Raw genomic sequence first — 20,186 nt, 5'->3', positions numbered from 1 at the left:
AAAGGATTTGTCAGTAACTTATTTATGTGTCACAGACTAGGCCTGGAATTCAGCGGTGTCCAAAGCTGTCTCTTCCACTCCTGGTCTTTGTTCCAACCCTGATCTAAACCAATTAAACCTGCATCCAGACCCTGAAGTAGTTTATTATCTCACAGTACCTGTTAAACCTGGAGTGGAATAGCCCTCGGAACATCACTGGACACCCCTGGGCTAGATTCTCAAAGCTAACTACTACAAATTAGTAGCCTTATTTCTATTTTTATTTTTTCCAGATAATAAAATCACAGCAAATAAAGTTACCAAACCTGAAATAAACAACTGTGCGATTTTATTTTGGGGTATGCAAGTCGTCTAAAGTGTGTTTCTGCTGCATATTTGAATTGTAATTGGTGTTCTTTCCATTCAGACCGTGCTAGTGGTGATTTTGGAGTGAAGAGCTTTGAGAGTTGGGGTTCCCAGTATACCTGAGCCGGTGGTGATCCCTCTCTCCAGCTCGTAGGTCTGGAGTTGCTGCACGGCCTCCTCCAGCTTTCTCTCCACAGACTCCAGGCTCTTCCGCGCCACATCATACTTACTCTGCAAGAAAGGAGGGGAGGGGGTGAGGAGGAGTCAACTCACAGTGCATGTACATGGGTGTGTGCGCGAGTGTATATGTGCATGCATGTGTATATGTGCATCCAGTGGTTAAAGACAAAGACTTGTAACCAGGAGGTCCCCAGTTCAAATCCCACCTAAGCCACTGACTCATTGTGTGTGACCCTGAGCAAGTCACTTAACCTCCAGGTGCTCCATCTTTTGGGTGAGATGTAGTTGTAAGTGACTCTGCAGCTGATGCATAGTTCACACACCCTAGTCTCTGTAAGTCACCTTGGATAAAGGCATCTGCTAAATAAACAAATAATAATAATAATAATATGTACATGCGTGTTTGTCTGAGTGTACATGGACTTGTGTGTGTGTGTGTTTATATACATGCATGTGCGCAAGTGTGTGTGTGTCTGCGTGTGTGTGTGTGCGTGTGTCTCTCAGTGTGTGTGCGTGTGTGTGTGTGTGTGTCTGCGTGTGTGTGTGTGTGTGTGTCTCTCAGTGTGTGGGTGTGTGGGGGTCTCTCAGTGTGTGTGTGTGTGTGTGTGTGCGTGTCTCTCAGTGTGTGTGTGTGCGTGGGTGTGTGTGCGCGCGTGTGTGTGTGTCTCTCAGTGTGTGTGTGTGTGTGTGTGTGTGCGTGGGTGTGTGTGCGCGTGTGTGTATGTGTGTCTGTGCTCACCTGCAGCTCCTTGACCTCCCGGTTCAGTCTCAGCCGCTCAGCTCTCTCGCTGTCCAGGACCTGACACACCGCCTCACCCTTGAAACGCTCGTCCGAGAGCTCAGAGGACAGGTCCGTCACCTGGGAGAGAAGAGGAGGTCAGGGGAGCACTGGAACTCACTGTAGAAACAGGCAAGCTCTGGGTCTCTGTGAGACACGGCAGCACTGGGTGAGGAGCTGTGGAGATCCTGACATCTCTGTCTCTGACTTGTTTTATAGGACCTGAGTGCTATTTCTTCAGGATACGTTTCTTGTTTGTTTACTACTCTCTATGATACCCCCATCTCACACCTGATCACCTGACCGCTCATGTGACTGTGCCTTCTCCACATTACACACTGCAAACTCCAAGGCTGGCTGCACCCCAGCAGGCTTGTCTCAATACTTTGTGGGGCTGGGGCCCTTTCTAAAGAGACTGTACTGCTGGTTTGGAGAAATTGAAGGGTGCCATCTGTCTTTAGTTACTGTGGCAATGGAACCCTGCCACTTCCCATATTAAGCTGTCTGTTTACTTGTGCAGGGTCCTGGAATCTCATTGTCTATAGTTTTGTGACCCGACCCTCCAGTCAGGTTACACTGCTATGCAAAGTGTCACCTGGATCTCATAGACACCCTGTGAATTGTACAAGGTTCTCACACCTAATGCCACCCCCAGTCCAGAAGGGCGGCGCTGTGTTGGAGGGAGTGTACCTTTGTCTCCAGTGCATCGGCGCTCTGTCTCAGCTCGTTGCGATCTCTCTCTGACTTCTCCAGCCTCCTTCTCAGCGCTGTGATCTCATCCTAACAACAGACAAGCAATCCCAGCTTCACTGAAATGACATTTCAGGAAAGCAGCTCTGCATTGCGACCCTGTATGCTGATGCAGCATCTCAGGAAAAGGGGGCAGTATTACAAATTGCTAATAAAAAAACATGAACATTTGAATTATGATACAGATTCACTCCCCCTGCTGTAAATGAAGCCCAGTACAAGCTGATGAAAAGCTCTTTCCAGCAATCTGTCTGTTTCCGTGCAGCTCGGTCTATCAGCACTGTGTGTCAGCTGAACTCCCCCAGCACACGGTGCTTCCCTGCTACCCTGTCAGACACATCTGCATGGCTTCTCAGACACAGCCTTACGCTAACCTTGAGCATCTCTGCTGCAGGTCTGCATCCACCATCACCCCGCTCACCTGTCCCACTTCTCCCCCCCTCCCCCTGTCCTTCTTAGGGGAGAGGAGAGCGTTGCGAAGGAACGATCCACATGCGCACAGACAGACAGTGAGAGAAGACTGCTGCTTCTCCTTCCCAGCCCCTTCCATCCAGCTTTCTGATTCCGCAGCCCTGCCTCTCTCACTCGCAGCGTCATGGGACACAATGTGAGTGGAGCAGCCAAGAAGCCAAGGTGCTTTCAGGAGGGATGAATGCCTCCTCTTTTCATTATACACAGCTCCCCGGGCTGCTCAAGCTTTGACGATTCATTACTGGAGAATTCCCCGACAGACTATGCTGGCAGTAAACCGCAGACGTACTGATGTTTAATATGTAAGGACCCCCTTTCTAAAAGGCTGCAGCAGAAAATATAAAGATATTCGGGGGCGGGGAGGAGAGGGAAGGGGGGGTGAGGGGGGAGGAGGGGGAAGAGGGGGAGTGAGGGGGGGACAACGACTGGGAGATTGCATGAAACTAAACTTAAAATTGAATCTAGTAAAAAAAAAAAGGATTCACTTAAAAACAATCTAATTATAATATAATAACAGAACAATCTAATTTACTGTTTTCAGTATTTCCTGTTTGTTTGTATTTTGGAAGTGTAAGTCAGATGGCAGAATCGCCACGGTGACTGAACCCAGGCAGAGTTTTATTCCAGCCTCCAGACAGGGACTGGCTGAGCCCCCTGTCTGAGCATCTCCGAGGCCCCTGTTAGGAAGCGTACCTCCTTGGCCCTGAACTTGTGGTCCTCGATGTTGATGTCCAGTAGGGGGCGCACTCCGCACAGCAGTCTCCACCAGCTCCAGCCCCGCACCCCTGCCAGCTTGCGCAGATTCTTCTGTATGCAGCGCATCGCCAGCTCCTGGACCTGCAAACAGGGAGGGAAACCCGTCAGGAAATCGTGCCGACCGTCCGGTCAGGAGCACGCCTGGGCTCAATGACAAGTGCAGTGGTGCAACCCGTTATTTATAACTAGAGTAAACATGTTAATGTGCAGAGTTCTTTGTGACTTTCTGGTGTAATTGTAATTTGAATTGTTATAACTGCAGCATCATGGTAACTGTTTATAAACAGCATTAAAGCCTTGGAATTTGATTTCTAATAGATTTCGCTTTCTGTTTTCTCTTCAGCTCTAAAGTATTCCCACATCAGCCCATGCTCTTATGTATAAGTGCACTCTCATTACACAAGCACCTGTGCCTATCTGCATGTTTATAGGGTTTAAAGGATGCTGTCTGGGGTGAGGGTAGGGATCAGGGGCAGTGGAGAGGATGGGAGGGTAGACTGACCTTCATGCGGCGGTAGTGCTGGCAGGGCGAGGGTTTGGGGTGAGGGTAGGGATCAGGGGTTTGGGGTTAGGGGCAGGGGAGAGGATGGGAGGGTAGACTGACCTTCATGCGGCGGTAGTGCTGGCGTGCGAGGTGGCCGCGGCTGGCAGCCTGCAGCAACACCAGAATGTGTGTGACGAGCTTCTCCCGCTGCTGCTCCAGAGTGGACAGCACTCCCCGCTTCAGAAACACCTGCAGGAGTGGAACAGGAACAGCCAAGAAGAGAGCAGGGTGAGACGAGCAGAGGAGGAACAGAGAAGCAAGAGAGGGGCAAGGCAAGGGGAGGAGAGGAGCGAGACAGGAGCAACGCCTATCAAAAGAACAGGAAAAGGGAATCCTGCATTCAGGAGCAAGGCAGGATCCATCTGTCTGTCTCTCTGTCTGTCTGTCTGTTTTTCTGTCTGTGTCTCTTAGTCTGTCTGTCTGTTTGTATATCTCACTGTCTGTCTCTCTGTCTGTCTGTCTCTCTGTCTGTATCTCTGTCTGTCTGTCTCTCTGTCTGTCTGTCCCTCTGTCTGTCTGTCTCTCTGTCTGTCTCTCTGTCTGTCTGTCTCTCTGTCTGTCTGTCCCTCTGTCTGTCTCTCTGTCTGTCTGTCTGTCTGTTTCTCTGTCTGTTTGTATGTCTGTCTGTCTCTCTGTCTGTCTGTCCCTCTGTCTGTCTCTCTGTCTCTCTGTCTCTCTGTCTGTTTCTCTGTCTGTCTGTCTCTCTGCCTGTCTGCCTGCTTGCCTGCCTGTCTGCCTCCTAGTCCGTCACAGTCTCTCAGTCTCACCTGACTCAGGCCGACCGCAAAGCTCTTCTTCTCGAGGTCCAGCTCTGTCAACAGCTCCTGCACAGCCTGCAGGGAGAGGATTAGAGAGGATTAGGATCTGTACTTTACACCTCACAGCATCCCATTGTAGCAGAGGTATTCTCCATCGCCTGGGGGGAGAGGCGTAGGCTGTCTGTACTCACAAGGCATCAGTGAAGAGCTCATTGAGAAACATGCTGTTTCTCTCTCTCTCTCCCCCAGTATTTCTCTCCTACCTTCCTCTCGTCCGTCTTTATGAACACAGAGCCGTACTTCTTCATGATGGGCGGGGCGAGGGCCTGAAAGCGATGTCGGAAATCACTGAGCGCCATGTGATCGGGGTACCCTGGAGAGAGAGGGAGGTTTTCATTGCACTCTTCCAGTGATTTGGTCCTAGTGTCACTTATAAAGTTTAAGCACATTACATTTGCATGGTAAATTTGCTTTTGCCATGGTTATACTAGCATTAACTAGAGTTTACCATGGCTTTCCATGATTTTTTTTATTTTCCCTTCTGGGCTTTACAATGCTGACCTATGCTTTACCATGCTTTGATTCGGATTTATTACACTATGCTGTGCTTCTACTATGGGAAACGTATACACGAGGTGCTCTGCTCTGCTCGGCGTGACCCCGCTGGCTCACCAGTCCTGTAGAGCTGCACAGCCTGGAGCAGCTGAGCCGCATGGAGCTGAGTGCGCATCACTGCCACCTCCAGGACAGGAGGACCCTTCCAGTCCACTCCATCGAGCTCCGAGCGAGGCAGCAGGCAGTGCAGGTACACAGCGCGGGATCGCTTGATCAGGTTTATCAGGGCGTCCTGAGAGAGGGGGGAATAGAGAGAGAGAAGTGAGAGAGTAAAACCGACCCTCCTGCCATGGTCACTGAGACCTTCACACAGTGCCGTGCCAAGGTTCAAAGACTCGAATCCGGAAGCTCAGCTGGGGTAGATAGAATACCCCAGTTCTTATCTATCTGCCCCCTGCCCTCTTTCCTGCCTCACCGCCTGCAGCTTGACCAGGGCACACTGTGATCTCCTCCTGACGGACGCCAGCCCACTGCTGAAGGTTTTTCTCACGCAGCCCGTCCGCTGCATAGCCTGCTGGGAACTGCCCTCCAGACCGCCAGCTGAGCGGCACACCGACATGACCTTGGAGCGCGGGGCGAAGAGGGACCGAACCATCGGACTGGGGAAGAGGGGGAGAGAGGGGAGAAAAGCAAGGAGAGAGGGGGGGGATAAAGAGAGGAGATGGGAGGGAGAGAGAGAGGAAAGAGTTCATCAACCTCCATGCCAAAGGATGACAGGATGCAGTGAAGGATGTATTGATTATATCAAAAAGTGGCTCTTCCAGGTCAGTCCAGTCCAGGAACTTCACCGATGCACTGACCCATCATTTGTACAATCAAGGAGCATGCTGGACTGGGCTGGACTGGGCTGGACTGGACTGGACCCCCAGGGAGTGGGGAACTCACAGGCTGGACTCCTGCAGGATCTGTCCAGCGTTGAGGGCAGACAGGTTGGGCTTGGCCCGGCTGAACCAGCCACTTAGATCGTAGCGCACGGGGTCCCTGCCCAGCTGGTGCGAGATCTCACACTGCAGGGGCTGCTCACATCGACGCACTGCACAGGGGGCTGAGAGAGGTGGGGGGGTAAGGGGTTAGACAAGTTTAATTACATGGACGACGAGTGAGTAGATCCAATACATGAGCGGTTACACAGACAGACAGACGGACGGACGGACAGACAGACAGACAGACAGACAGACAGACAGACAGACAGACAGAGGGACGGACGGACGGACGGACAGACAGACAGGCAGACAGACAGACAGACAGACAGACAGACAGAGGGACGGACGGACGGACAGACAGACAGGCAGACAGACAGACAGTGGGACGGACGGAGGGACGGACGGACAGACAGACAGACAGACGGACGGACGGACAGCTGGTCCGTACTTTCATCGTCGCTGGGCTGGCTCTGGTAGTAGTTGCAAAGTCGTTCAAGTACAACAGCCTCGCTGGACCCCGGGGTCAAAACCTCCTCATCCAGCACCCAGAGCAGCCCCCGAGGCTCATCCCCCTGCCCAGCCACAGGGCCCTTCACCTGGGGAGAGAGCCAGAGGAGAGGGGTTAAGAGGTAGGGGTCAGAAACATCTGCACACGCACATACAAATATAATGCATCCTGCCACCTAACTGGAAACGCAGAGCAGATGCCTTTCCAACCCTTTCAAATCTGCCTTTTCCGTTTGTTGTCTTTGATCTTCCGCTATAGCTGTGCTTGGATCCCCTACCTGCAGCGAGGTCTGGTCGATCACAGAAACCACTTTGGCTGGACTGCTCTCTGGCTCCTCGAACTGCACTGGAACATTCTCCTGGGGGATAAGAGGTAGGGGCAAGGAGAGGGAGAGGGAGGGAGGGAGACAGACCGGACATGTCAGGTCACATTCATCTTAAAGCTTTTGAAACCTGAAGCCCCTCACCCACCACCACCTGTCTGTATCTCTGCAGTGGGGTGCTGAAGCCCCCCTCCCCTCCCCTCCCCTCTCCCCACCTGTCTGTATCTCTGCAGTGGGGTGCTGAAGCCCCCCTCCCCTCCCCTCCCCTCTCCCCACCTGTCTGTATCTCTGCAGTGGGGTGCTGAAGGTCCCCTCATGGCAGAAGCCCCCCTCCCCTCCCCTCTCCCCACCTGTCTGTATCTCTGCAGTGGGGTGCTGAAGGTCCCCTCATGGCAGAAGGCCTGCAGCCTCTCCTGCACGTAGTTGTGGCACAGCTCCTCGAAGGTTCCAGCACGCTCCTTGTTGCCGTGGCGAGGGTTCAGGAAGCCGGGCGTATCCACCACCATGATGGAGGCCAGGGAGAGCTGCTTGGAGGAGACCGACCTGAAAATAGCACACAGGAAAAACCCTAGGCTTCAAACACGGCCTTGCTACTGGTCCTGTCTGCTCCCCTCAAATCCCCCCCCGTGCTGACCATATTGGTGCAGTCCGCTACCCTCCACCCCAGTCCTGTTGGTCCAGTCCTGTCCTACCTGTTGATGAGGGAGACCACCGTGGTGAAAAGCTCCTCGTAGAGTCCGACTGCCATGCCCTCCACACACTCCACTCCAGACAGCTTGGGACCTGGGGCACCAGAGACAAGCCAGTGAGACACTGCAGATACCAGCGAGGGGGAGACTGCTGACACAAGCAATGGAAAAGGCAGCCTCTACCACACTCACACACACAGTCCTGCGCTCCCTCGCACACTCTCTCCCTGCTTACCGTCAGCGCCGTCCCCGCTCTCAGTGCTGTGTCTGCTCGCGGCGCCCCTGGTGGCCTGCTGGAGGATGTGTTTCAGGTGGTGCTTGAACACGGCGGTGGACAGCTCCTCCCCCTCACAGCCCAGCACACTCGCAGCATTCTGAGCACACTGGAACCGCAGAAACTGCTTCCTACCCACTGCCATCAGGGAGGGAAAGAGAGGGAGGAATAGGGGGTGGGAGAGAGGGGAGTTAGAGAAGGGGAGGGAGAGAGGAGGGGAGGAGGGGGAGGGAGAGAGGGGAGACACAGGGAGGAAGAGAGAAGGAGGGGAGGGAGAGAGGGGAGTTAGAGAAGGGGAGGGAAAGAGGAGGAGAGGAGGGGGAGGGAGAGAGGGGAGTTAGAGAAGGGGAGGGAGAGAGGAGGGGAGGAGGGGAGTTAGAGAAGGGGACAGAGAGGGAGGAGGGGAGGAGGAGGGGGAGGGAGAGAGGGGAGTTAGAGAAAGGGAGAGAGAGGGAGGAAGGAGGAGAGGAGGGGGAGAGAGAGAGGGGAGTTAGAGAAAGAGAGAGAGAGGGAGAAAGAGAGGAGGAGGGGGAGGGAGAGAGGGGAGTTAGAGAAGGGGAGAGAGAGAGGAGGGGAGGAGGGGAGTTAGAGAAGGGGACAGAGAGGGAGGAGGGGAGGAGGAGGGGGAGGGAGAGAGGGGAGTTAGAGAAAGGGAGAGAGAGGGAGGAAGAGAGGAGGAGGGGGAGGGAGAGAGGGATTTTTAGAGAAGTATGTTTGATTATTAGGCACCCCAGGAGGGTAACCAGTTTACCTGAACCAGTTAACCAGATTTAGCATGGGTGTGATTGCTGGCCCAGCCCCGATCGTATTCATGTCCCGTTTCAAGAGGGTTTTGATTGAACTCAGGGCCGAGGCATGCCAGACTCCAAGGCTGTATTCTAGGACTGTCCCCATGACAGCTGAGCAAACACACAGGCAACCACAGCAATGCACTCAACACTTTATTTTATAGTTTAAATTCCCTTTGTTACAGAAATGTCAACTCTAATCTCATGGCCCTGTATCCAAACTGCAAAAAACTAAAAAGTGAAGAGAGCCAGTGAGATTGGAAGTGATGCTGTCCCCTCAGGTGCTGAAGGCACTGAGCCAAGCTTTCCGAGGCCAGCTTCCTGAATTGTACGCCGTGCTGCTTTGTGTAATCATGTGGAATCAGGCTTTCCAGAGCCGCCTGTCCACGTGAGTCTGTGCAGTGTCTGAGGTCACACCAGCTACACAGACGTGACGTCTCTCAGAAACGCTGCACTCGGACATGTAGCTTCTTTTTATTATTATCATTATTTTACACCCGATTTAGAATGTCTAATTACCCTGCCCCCTCGCTGCAGCGCTTCTCCACACAGCTGCTCAGGAGAGCTGCAGGTTCAGCGGGCGTCCTCCGATCTCAAGACTGAGCCAGCTGCTTCTTTTACACCCAGGAACTCGAGAGCGGAGATCAGCGAGCTACCGGTCTCTGGAGGACAAAGGCCAGCCCTGCAGGTGTCCACCTGAGCTCACTGTGTGCCTGGCCAGCAGGGTTCGCTGTAGCGCGATGAGGAAAAACAGTCCCTGCTGGTTTTGCCTCCCTAACCCGCAGGAGCGGCACAGCTAATGCCCCCTTAAAAGGGAAATGATTTTAGCCACGTCTCCTCTCCTTCTCCATTGCACTCCACTCCACAGCCTAAGCTGACCCAGGAGGAATAGCCCACTGCTTTCCAGACAGTTTATTATGAATTAAGTAATTGACTTGGCGCCTGCAAGCTGACCTTGTTAATAAATATGATGTGTGAGAGATAGCTGGATTTGACCGCAGGGGAATCTCTACTCCAGTGCAGTCACAGCACCGGCACAGAGCAATTTGGAGTCCAGGAAGCAATTACTCTGAGCTACCTGGAACATGAGGGGGAGAGAGAGAGAGAGGGAGAGGGAGAGAGAGAGGGAGGGAGAAGAGAACAGGCCGGAATAATTAGAGTGGGAGAGAGACAGAAAGGGACCGGGAAAGAGAAAGAATGGAGAAGAGGTATTGAGAGAGAGAGAGAGAGAGAGAGAGGGGGGGAGAGAGAGTGAGAGAGAGAGAGAATGAGGGAGATAGACAGAGAGAAAGAGGAGACCTGGGAATAACGGAGATAGGTCGAGAGAGCGGGAGGGAGGGAGAGACTGCAGTATGCGTTTGTGACAGAGTTTTAGCTTGGTGTTATTGGGGTGGGGAGCAGCAGCTCTGTCTCCAGACTCTCCTTCCCTCTCCTCAGAACTGCAGGAGAGGCGCTCGGCTTCGGATCACGAGGCACACTGCAGCGGACTGGCTCCAGCTTAGAATAAAATCACTGCACTGCAATCTTACTGTTTCTAGTAAGATTCGGAAGGCTTATGTATGGACAGTGTTGTGTGATGCTCTGCTGCTGTGGACTGTGACCCATGTTGTTGAGATGAGGTTAAAAGCTGTATAACCACAAATGCCTCTGCCCTGTAAGGGCTTCCAAGACCCTGTACATGCCACCTCTTTCCCTTTAACCCTGGCTGTTCCTACCTTTGCAGACCCCCGCTGCTCCCAGGTGGTATATTCCGGCTAGCACGTGCCAGATTGCTCTCTGCTCATTGGCTGTGAATCCCAGCGTTTCCATGGCAGCCACCAGCCTTCCGAACGCCACAGAGGCTTTCTGTTTCTCTTCAGGCTAACAAAGAGAGCAACACAATAAAACAATACGATACAAACACAGTGATACCAACAGAACCAGCCACCCCAGTTAAAAACTGAGATCCGAGGGGTCTGAAATACATGGTTAGGGGCAACACACGGCCCCTAACCCTGGATTTTAGACAAGAATAATACATATCTCAAGACACAGAAATGGAACAAGTGACAGCTTGCTGTAAAGGTCTTACCGTGCCGTCATTGCTTTTTTAGAATAAAGGTGTAAAAAATGAATAATGCCGTTCAGTAAGTGAAGTGAATCAGAGTTTCTGCAGCACCACGGTATGCAGAGGCACAGTCACATAGCAGCCAGTTTCATGTGAATCTGAGTAACAGGAGGAGAGGTAGTTACACTGCCTCTGAATTCATTAATGAACCTCCCTGCTGTACTGCGTTATCCCCCCGCTTTCCTGCAGCACGCTTTCCTTTTGCAGTGAGGAGGCAGAGGGCGAGCGCCAGTCAATCTAACAGCTGGTCTGGGGGCCTCTCTGGCTGTGCATACAGCAAGCAGAGTGGCGTGGGTGTTCCACTGCAAACTAACCAACTAAATAAAGGAGTACAACTCTGCCTGCTGTGCCCCCGGTTAGGGGAAAAGGGGCTGGGGCCACGGGATTTCACAAAGTCTTCAACCTGCCTTTGAAGGATTTACCAAATCCTTACATTCATTTCTTTAAAGGAAGAGCGCTTTCACTTAGAAGAAGGCGTTTCGTTGAGCGAAGGTATTTCTACTCTCTGAAGGACAGCAGGCTCTCTGTGCACCTAATTGAGAGACTGTGGGAAGAGGAGAGGTGGTTCGTTAGAAGTCTGTTTCTTTACCTTCGTTGGTGGCAGGATTCCAAACGAGCTGCTCTCTGACATCTGGTGCAAGTGTAGCTCCGTCCTGAGAGAGAGGGAGAGGAGGAGAAGTGAAGAGGGAGAGAGAGAGAGAGAGATGGAGGGAAAGGGAGAGAGTGAAGAAGAAAGGGGAGGGAGATGGAGAAATAGAGAGGGAGAGGAGGAGAAGGAGTGAAGAGGGAGGGAGAGAGAGAGAGAGAGGGAGGGAGGGAATGGGAGAGAGTGAGGAAGAAGGAGAGGGAGACAGGGAGAAATAGAGATGGGGAGGAGGAGAGGGGAAAAGGAGGTAAGAGAGGGAGAAGGAGAGGGAGATGAAGGGAGGACAGAGAGGCCAAGAGACATCAGAGATCAGAGCACAGCCTCGCTGCCTTAATTCTCAGCACCTCAAACAACCACCCAGTACACACCCAGTATACACCCAGTATGCACAGAGTACACACCCAGTATACACTCAGTATACACCCAGTACACACCCAGTATACACCCAGTATGCACCCAGTACGCACCCAGTACACACTCAGTATACACCCAGTATGCACCCAGTACACACCCAGTACACACACACTTCTTGCTGTTACCCTCGCTTTGCACACACGTCTAGATCACAGCATCTTCAGAGAATGAACAGACAGCCAGGGCAATCTGTAGGCATCCATCGTCCTCTGCTGGAAGCAATCTGTAACTTCTGGGCTCAGTGTTAAGCTTCTACAGTACGCACAGTATTAGATTAGTGGACCCTGTGGGAGTCTCCAGTGATACCTGAGGTCCGTGCTGAGTCCCGCCAGCATCTGTGCAAACACGTTGAAGCTGCTCTCATCCTCCGGGTGCTGGCAGACACGGGTGCGCTCCAGCAGCATGGTCTGGAAAACACCCCAGAACAGAAAGCCTGTGTGTCACCATATTGAAGGAGGCATTTTTACACCGTTTTATTAGGTTACTTAAGATACTGACGCTGCTTCCCCTTCCCAGACGATCTTCAACGGCAATGCACACTGACTGGCAGGGCACTACAGTGGCCATGGTGCTAAGATATGGGCAGCACAATGTGACGACGCTGCCATTAGAAGTGAACCTGACTGGAATGAACCAGTCCTGGCCCTGCTCCATACCTGCAGGTGTGCGGCCGCCACTTTGCCGGCGTGGCTGAAGTCCAGCGACAGCACCATGGAGAAGCGCGTGGAGCCGCTGTTGTGCTGCGTGGTCACTGAGCCGACCGACTGCAGGACTGTGAAGATGGCCTGGATCTTCTCCACTGAAAAAGACAAAAATAATCTAGGTTGAGATGGCACTTCTGTCACTCAGCAGGCTGCTAATGGGGAGCTGTCTTCTTTCTGCCTGTTTCACAGAACCATATTTAATAATCAGAATGGGGAGATCAGCGCAGACGGCAAAGTCAGTCTAACCCTAACCCCAACCCTAACACTCGCTCTAACACTTGCTCTAACTCCAAACCCACAGCGCCCCCTACCTGTCACGGTGGAGTCCACGCAGCCCGCTTTGCTCACTAGCTGCTCCAGGACAGCCTGGCAGCTGGTGGTCTTGCCGGCTCCGCTGCGGCCCAGGGGCACGATGGTCTGGTCCCGCCGCTCCGTCACCATGCTCCAGTACGCCCGCTGTGCCATGGATTGGATGAGAGGGGGCACCGTACCTGTCTTCTTTCCCCTCCCTGCCTACAACACAGGAACACAGCCATTAGATGGCCATAAGGGTGCCTCATTTCTATAAGGGTTTTCAATAGTGATTCTGGATGCTGTCTGATTGAAGCTCTGAGTGTTTCAGTGCGTCGGTGTGTGTGAGTCTCTCTCTCTCCCTGTGTTACTCACCTTCCCCGCGGCTGCATCAGGCCGCACTGAGAGGAGGTTGTGCCCCGCCAGCGTGTGGTGCAGCTGCGCCTGGTAGCGGCTCTGCAGCGTGTGCAGGACGCTCGACTCGTTCACACTGACCAGCTGAGACAGGTCCTCCGCCAGCTCCAGACCGGGGGGGTTCGTCTGCCGAGAGCCGAGAAGAGAGCGGAGACCAGAGAGAGGAGGAGAGGAGAAGTGAGCAGAGAGGAGGAAAGGAGAGAGGTGAGGACAGGAGGAGAGGAGAGACAGGAGAGAGGTGAGGAGACAGGGGAGAGGAGGTTAAGAATGAGAAGGAGAATGGGAGAGAGAGGCCATCAGTAATTCAAAACCATAACACTAATCCCGTCACTAACCCCAACCCCTAACTCACCCGCTCAATCTTGTCCTCCTCCACCTCCACCACGGTCCCATCGCTGTCCAGCCGAATCCTGGCTGTCCCCTCGGGGAGATCGGGGGTCCCTTCGTCCGGCTTCAGCTCCGTCGCTGCGCCCCAAAACAACACAGAGAGTCAACACTCACTCAGCCATTCATCCAGTCAGGGAAGCAATTCTTATTGGAATGCGTATATCACTATTTACATGCAATTTAGAGGTTACTTCAACATGCTTACAACAGAATAATCTGACTGTGAAGCCAAATGGATCAGATAGTGAATCAGAGAGTGTGTGAGAGAGAGGTTCCCCTCCCCTCCTCCTCCCTCCCCCTCCAATATGGAACACCTACCCAGAGAGAATCCATCCTTCTGCACATACCACACCTTGCCTGCCTCGTACCACACGTCTTTCTGTGAGGAAGAGAAGCAGACATCAGTGCTTAGAGCCTGGCACACCCACACAGCAGATCAGGGAAGACTCATGCTTTGAGAATAGGGTCCAGTGTGAGATGCTATACAGTGACATCCTTCCACACATTTAATACAAGATGTCCGAATTCCTCCTGGGCTCACCTGCTCTGATTCCAATCTGCCCTCCACAGCTCCATCTCTCTCTTCTCCCACCTGCTCTTCTGCTGCGTTCTTCACACGGTCTCTCTCTCTTTCTTTCTCTTCTGATTCTTCCCCTCTCTCCTCTTCCTCTTGTTTTTCCGTTTTCCCTGCTGAAGGATCCTCACGCCTCGAACGAGAGCGGGAATCTTCCGGTTTGGTTTCCTTGGCTACTTCCTCTTCCTGTTTGTGCGGCCCAAGTTCCTGTTGCTGTGCGACCCCGTTAGTTGCAGAGTGAGACACCTTCCCTCCTGGCTCTGGTGACATCAGCCTCCTTGAGGGTTTCCTAGCAACCGCGGCAGGGCGGCCTTTTCCTTCTGTCTCACCGTGGAGACCGTTGACCAATAGCGCGGCTTGACTGGCCATCTCTGCCTCTGGGGGCGTGTTCTCCTCTTCAGGAAGCAGGAAGGGGAGCACCAGGTTGTCACTGAGCTTGCTGGGCTGCTGCAAGAGAGATGCAAACCCCTCGGAAATGTTATATAGCGCCTTTCACGCACTACAAAGAGCTTCGTGACTGGCCCTTTGCACTAGAGATAGACGCCAAACAAACACACTTTATTACACTATATAAGTTACAGCAGGGAAAAAGTCAAGAAGGACCCCCCTCCCCCCTCAATATTATCAGCAGTGTGGCATCATGTCAGTGATCTCAGTGTAATAAACCCCCTGCCCTTGTTAATAGCACAGTAATAGATTGTTACTAGCAGGTCGTTACTCCTCTGTCTCACTCACAGGCTTCTCCTCCTTGATTTCGGGCTCCTTCTTCTTGGCCTCCTTCTCAGTCTCACGGACCAGTTGCTTGATGAAGCCCCCTGGCACAACGGAGAGAGGCGGGGGTGGGACGGGGGGCGGGGGGGCTTTGTCTTCCTCCTTGATCTGTTTGTACAAGCGGGGGAGCAGGTCAGTGTGCGGCGCAACCAGTGAGGAGAGCCATGCTGACCAACTGGTCCAGACAGCCAGCAATGGGAAAAACCAGGGTCACGAAACCTGTTTGCACAAGATAGTCTAGTCTTGTACAAGCAGACCTGAAGGTGTGCCTGGTATTAGGAAGGGATGCGAGGCAGTTCCAGAGTGCAGCTGGACCCAGCTGATGCTTGCATCTCTTTGCTACACTTTGGCTGCAGTTCTGCACGTTTTGATAGACAGAGCACACACCTTCAGCACAGTCTCCCTCACACCAGCGTGCGCCATGCCCTGGCAGCTTCTCAGGAAACCTCTCAGGCAACCTCTCAGGTTTATTACAACCGAATGTGTTCCTAATTATCTCTGGATTGCAATAGAGGTTGTGTAATTAGAGTTTGTAAACACATATGGCTGCACAGAGTGTGACTCATGAGCTAGTTCCAAGCTTGACTGTCTCTCCAGTAATTTCAGGGAGGCACTAAACATGCAGGATCAAGCTATTGCATTCCACTGATGATATGAGATCAGCCACTTGAGATCTTAGAATTGGAGATGAGATACAAGCTGTAATGTTAGAGGCACACAGACACCCCCAGAGCAATAGAAGGTACTGGTAATGACAGCCGCCGATCTCACCCAGCCGAGAAGAGGAATAGCAACACCTGGCTTTACGTTTCGGAGAGAAATCCAAGCAGCACTCTGACATCCTGCTTACCTGCAGCTCAGCAAGCTTGCTAGACGTGCTCCCGCTGCTTGAAAATAACGATCAAGAGATGAGGAAACTGGAGCAGGACCGACTGTAATCTCTAGCTAGTGTGCGATATGCAGCCCCCTTTACCTGGCCCAGAGTTAAACCTCAAACAGACTGTCATCTCTAGCTAGTGTGCGATATGCAGCCCCCTTTACCTGGCCCAGAGTTAAACCTCAAACAGACTGTAATCTCTAGCTAGTGTGCGATATGCAGCCCCCTTTACCTGGCCCAGAGTTAAACCTCAAACAGACTGTAATCTCTAGCTAGTGTGCGATATGCAGCCCCCTTTACCTGGCCCAGAGTTAAACCTCAAACAGACTGTAATCTCTAGCTAGTGTGCGATATGCAGCCCCTTTACCTGGCCCAGAGTTAAACCTCAAACAGACTGTCATCTCTAGCTAGTGTGCGATATGCAGCCCCTTTACCTGGCCCAGAGTTAAACCTCAAACAGACTGTAATCTCTAGCTAGTGTGCGATATGCAGCCCCTTTACCTGGCCCAGAGTTAAACCTTAACCAGACTGTAATCTCTAGCTAGTGTGCGATATGCAGCCCCTTTACCTGGCCCAGAGTTAAACCTTAAACAGACTGTCATCTCTAGCTAGTGTGCGATATGCAGCCCCCTTTACCTGGCCCAGAGTTAAACCTTAAACAGACTGTAATCTCTAGCTAGTGTGCGATATGCAGCCCCCTTTACCTGGCCCAGAGTTAAACCTCAAACAGACTGTAATCTCTAGCTAGTGTGCGATATGCAGCCCCCTTTACCTGGCCCAGAGTTAAACCTTAAACAGACTGTCATCTCTAGCTAGTGTGCGATATGCAGCCCCCTTTACCTGGCCCAGAGTTAAACCTTAAACAGACTGTCATCTCTAGCTAGTGTGCGATATGCAGCCCCCTTTACCTGGCCCAGAGTTAAACCTTAAACAGACTGTCATCTCTAGCTAGTGTGCGATATGCAGCCCCCTTTACCTGGCCCAGAGTTAAACCTTAAACAGACTGTCATCTCTAGCTAGTGTGCGATATGCAGCCCCTTTACCTGGCCCAGAGTTAAACCTTAAACAGACTGTAATCTCTAGCTAGTGTGCGATATGCAGCCCCCTTTACCTGGCCCAGAGTTAAACCTTAAACAGACTGTAATCTCTAGCTAGTGTGCGATATGCAGCCCCCTTTACCTGGCCCAGAGTTAAACCTCAAACAGACTGTAATCTCTAGCTAGTGTGCGATATGCAGCCCCCTTTACCTGGCCCAGAGTTAAACCTTAAACAGACTGTCATCTCTAGCTAGTGTGCGATATGCAGCCCCTTTACCTGGCCCAGAGTTAAACCTCAAACAGACTGTAATCTCTAGCTAGTGTGCGATATGCAGCCCCCTTTACCTGGCCCAGAGTTAAACCTCAAACAGACTGTAATCTCTAGCTAGTGTGCGATATGCAGCCCCCTTTACCTGGCCCAGAGTTAAACCTCAAACAGACTGTAATCTCTAGCTAGTGTGCGATATGCAGCCCCCTTTACCTGGCCCAGAGTTAAACCTCAGACTGTGTACCCTGTGTGCTGTCTATTATAAGAGTGGAGAGCATGCCTAGAGACCCTGTGTGCTGTCTATTATAAGAGTGGAGAGCATGCAGAGAGACCCTGTGTGCTGTCTATTATAAGAGTGGAGAGCATGCAGAGAGACCCTGTGTGCTGTCTATTATAAGAATAGGAGAGCATGCAGAGAGACCCTGTGTGCTGTCTATTATAAGAATAGGAGAGCATGCAGAGAGACCCTGTGTGCTGTCTATTATAAGAGTGGAGAGCATGCAGAGAGACCCTGTGTGCTGTCTATTATAAGAGTGGAGATCTGCTGCATCTTCTATACCTGCTGGATGATGTGAGATTTCCAAAACCTGGTGTGTCATCTCCACCTCACACTCTAAACATATCAGATGATGGTCCTGGCAAACAGACCCTGCTGTGCAATGTTGCAGCAGTCACTGGCACTGCTGTCAGATCACACTTCTACCAAATACAGCGTCTGAAAGCACTGCTGATAATAGAGAGGAGCCAGCTTTAAAACACATCCAGAACACAAGCTGAACCACAAATTGTAGGCTCAGTCAGAGCCCAATTCAATTCATTTTATTCTAGCTGAGGAGGGAAAATAAGAAGTTCATTATTGTCATTGTTTCATTTGCTCAATGATGTCTCAGTTCACTCTGGATTAATATGGCTGTTGTTAATTGCATGGGTTTATTATAGCTACGGCAAAATGCACATTTCTCTGCAACAAAAACAGCAGCCATTGGTCCCTGATCTTGTATAAAAACGACAACTAGAGTTCTGGAATGGTGTTGCATAAAAAATGTAAACTTAGTAAAATTCTTTAAGAAATGCAGCACACACCAGTTTCTCTTGAGAGTTTCACTCTTGGAGACCACACCAGTCCCCGTGGTAGAAATGTGACCCTAAAACTGATAGTGAGAAAGGCTTCCAGTCGCAATGCACGTCCTCTAGCTTCATTCTGGGGTTTCTGCATGTCGCACAAGCACACGCTGTTACATGAGGGGCGACGTGCATGAACCACAGCAGGAGCTGGCACACGGAGGGCAGGGAGAGGGGCCCCCCTGCCAGGAGGAACGTGCACCATGCCCACAGCCACAGCCTCTCCGCAGGCACATGCAAGACCGGGACACCTTCCTTCTGCTCCCAGAGCGCGAGGCGGGAGGACAGGGCCATGCTGGCACTGCGGTTCTTCAGGAGCCTCTTCGGGGAGTGTGGTCAGGGCTGTGAGCTGAGGGACGACAGGGGGCTCGGGAGTCGGGTCCGCAACTTAGCAGAGGAAACGTTAGACAAACAAAACAAGAGTGAGAGAGTGGACGAGACAAGCGAGGAGCGTGAAGCTGCTCTCTGTTACACACGCCTCTCTGAGTTCTGCACCGCGGTACCTCAAAGTGCCAGCTATACTCTGCCATGACACGGGCTAACAATGTGTCGAGCACAGCTACAGCACGGCGGGTTTAAGGGCTGTGACACCAGGGCTTTGCAGGTTTGCAGAATGGTCTGCTTGAGGATCTCAACTGTGCCTTAACTCAGGAAGCAAGTGAACAGATCTTATTAATATGAGGACCTAACCACTCAGACCCAGCTCTAATGAAGCGGGAACATCCAGTAAAATAGGTGACCTACTGGAATAAACATTTAACATTAGAGCAACAGACAGCATCAAACAGAGTTACCTCGTCTTAACCTGTTTCACAGCCCTAACTACACATGGAGACACTACCCCAAAGTCACCCCACTGAGTTTGCTCTAAAGAGCCACCTTCCCAACATTTCGCTGTGTTTGATATATCTGGGCTTTCGATGCCATGGTAACTACACCTTTCTATTTAAATCTGTTAATGTGCTTGTGATGTCATTTACTACACAGTTAATGATGTAGCGATCTACTGTTCCTTCTAGTTAGAGCTTCAGACATCATGGTATTGAGTCTATGTATCCATTTATTTTCCTTTATTCTTCTATATTGTATATAAGCTCATTTATATTTGAGGTAATTTATATATATTGTACAGATTTATTTCTAGATTTTGAATAGGTGGAAGAAAATCAAAGACTTGGGGAAAGTCTGCTATTGTGACAGCCATGTCCTTTCAGGGGCTGTAAGAAAAAAAAAAGTGATTGTATGTAAAAATAATATGATATCTTGTAACAATTTTAAGTCGCCCTGGATAAGGGTGTCGGCTAAGAAATTATTATTAATAATAATAATAATAATAATAATAATAATAATAATAATAATAATTATAATAATAATCTCAGTGGGACTCAATGCAATAACATTCCTGCTCTGAAAGACATTTTCATACATAAAGTAAATGCATAAAAAAATAGGTAAATTTAAAGAATTATAAAATAAATAACCAGGATATCAGTTACAGTGTTCTAGGTCAATGACCCCATAAAAACATGACAATAATAATAATAATAATAATAATAATAATAATAATAATAATAATAATCATCATCATCCACCCCTTTCCAAAACCAGCCTGAAAACACCTTTCTTAAACACTAGCAAACGGGTAGTCACTGTACCCGAGTCCTAGATGAAACAGAGCACGCCCCTGGCCTGAGTACAGCATTGCCGGGACACGGAGGGTTAATAACTCCACAGCAGTGACTGCCCTGGGTCCTGTGCACCTAGCTTCTAACAAACCAAACCTGGACATGAGCTTCTGCAGCCACTGACACTGGAGCAAGGGCTGCACAAAACCTGCTGAGAAGCGCTGGAGCTGCTAAAAATAACCAGCGCT

General features: G+C 51.2%; 1 protein-coding gene across 1 annotated transcript in view; it reads right to left on the bottom strand.

The window, feature by feature from the left end:
• Positions 1-20,186, bottom strand: part of LOC117428128 (unconventional myosin-XVIIIb-like) — a 37,565-nt gene that overhangs the window by 16,953 nt on the left and 426 nt on the right. Inside the window, exons 2-26 of the mRNA XM_059032861.1 lie at positions 14,974-15,117; positions 14,206-14,685; positions 13,983-14,043; positions 13,630-13,742; positions 13,239-13,403; positions 12,884-13,085; positions 12,525-12,667; positions 12,175-12,275; positions 11,398-11,461; positions 10,417-10,561; positions 7,875-8,051; positions 7,643-7,733; positions 7,301-7,493; positions 6,906-6,986; positions 6,569-6,716; positions 6,083-6,242; positions 5,613-5,796; positions 5,255-5,429; positions 4,846-4,955; positions 4,592-4,657; positions 3,885-4,013; positions 3,218-3,361; positions 1,994-2,083; positions 1,265-1,384; positions 465-576 (exon numbers count right to left, since the gene is read on the bottom strand). Of these exons, the coding sequence (XP_058888844.1) occupies positions 465-576; positions 1,265-1,384; positions 1,994-2,083; positions 3,218-3,361; positions 3,885-4,013; positions 4,592-4,657; positions 4,846-4,955; positions 5,255-5,429; positions 5,613-5,796; positions 6,083-6,242; positions 6,569-6,716; positions 6,906-6,986; positions 7,301-7,493; positions 7,643-7,733; positions 7,875-8,051; positions 10,417-10,561; positions 11,398-11,461; positions 12,175-12,275; positions 12,525-12,667; positions 12,884-13,085; positions 13,239-13,403; positions 13,630-13,742; positions 13,983-14,043; positions 14,206-14,607 (3,376 nt within the window). The 5' untranslated portion in view covers positions 14,608-14,685; positions 14,974-15,117. The remainder of the gene's footprint in view (positions 1-464; positions 577-1,264; positions 1,385-1,993; positions 2,084-3,217; positions 3,362-3,884; positions 4,014-4,591; positions 4,658-4,845; positions 4,956-5,254; positions 5,430-5,612; positions 5,797-6,082; positions 6,243-6,568; positions 6,717-6,905; positions 6,987-7,300; positions 7,494-7,642; positions 7,734-7,874; positions 8,052-10,416; positions 10,562-11,397; positions 11,462-12,174; positions 12,276-12,524; positions 12,668-12,883; positions 13,086-13,238; positions 13,404-13,629; positions 13,743-13,982; positions 14,044-14,205; positions 14,686-14,973; positions 15,118-20,186) is intronic.

This window comes from Acipenser ruthenus, chromosome 11 (genome assembly GCF_902713425.1).
Source record: "Acipenser ruthenus chromosome 11, fAciRut3.2 maternal haplotype, whole genome shotgun sequence".
Lineage (NCBI taxonomy): Eukaryota > Metazoa > Chordata > Actinopteri > Acipenseriformes > Acipenseridae > Acipenser > Acipenser ruthenus.
Note: the sequence above shows the minus strand (reverse complement) of the source record. Positions and strands in the feature narration are given on the sequence as shown.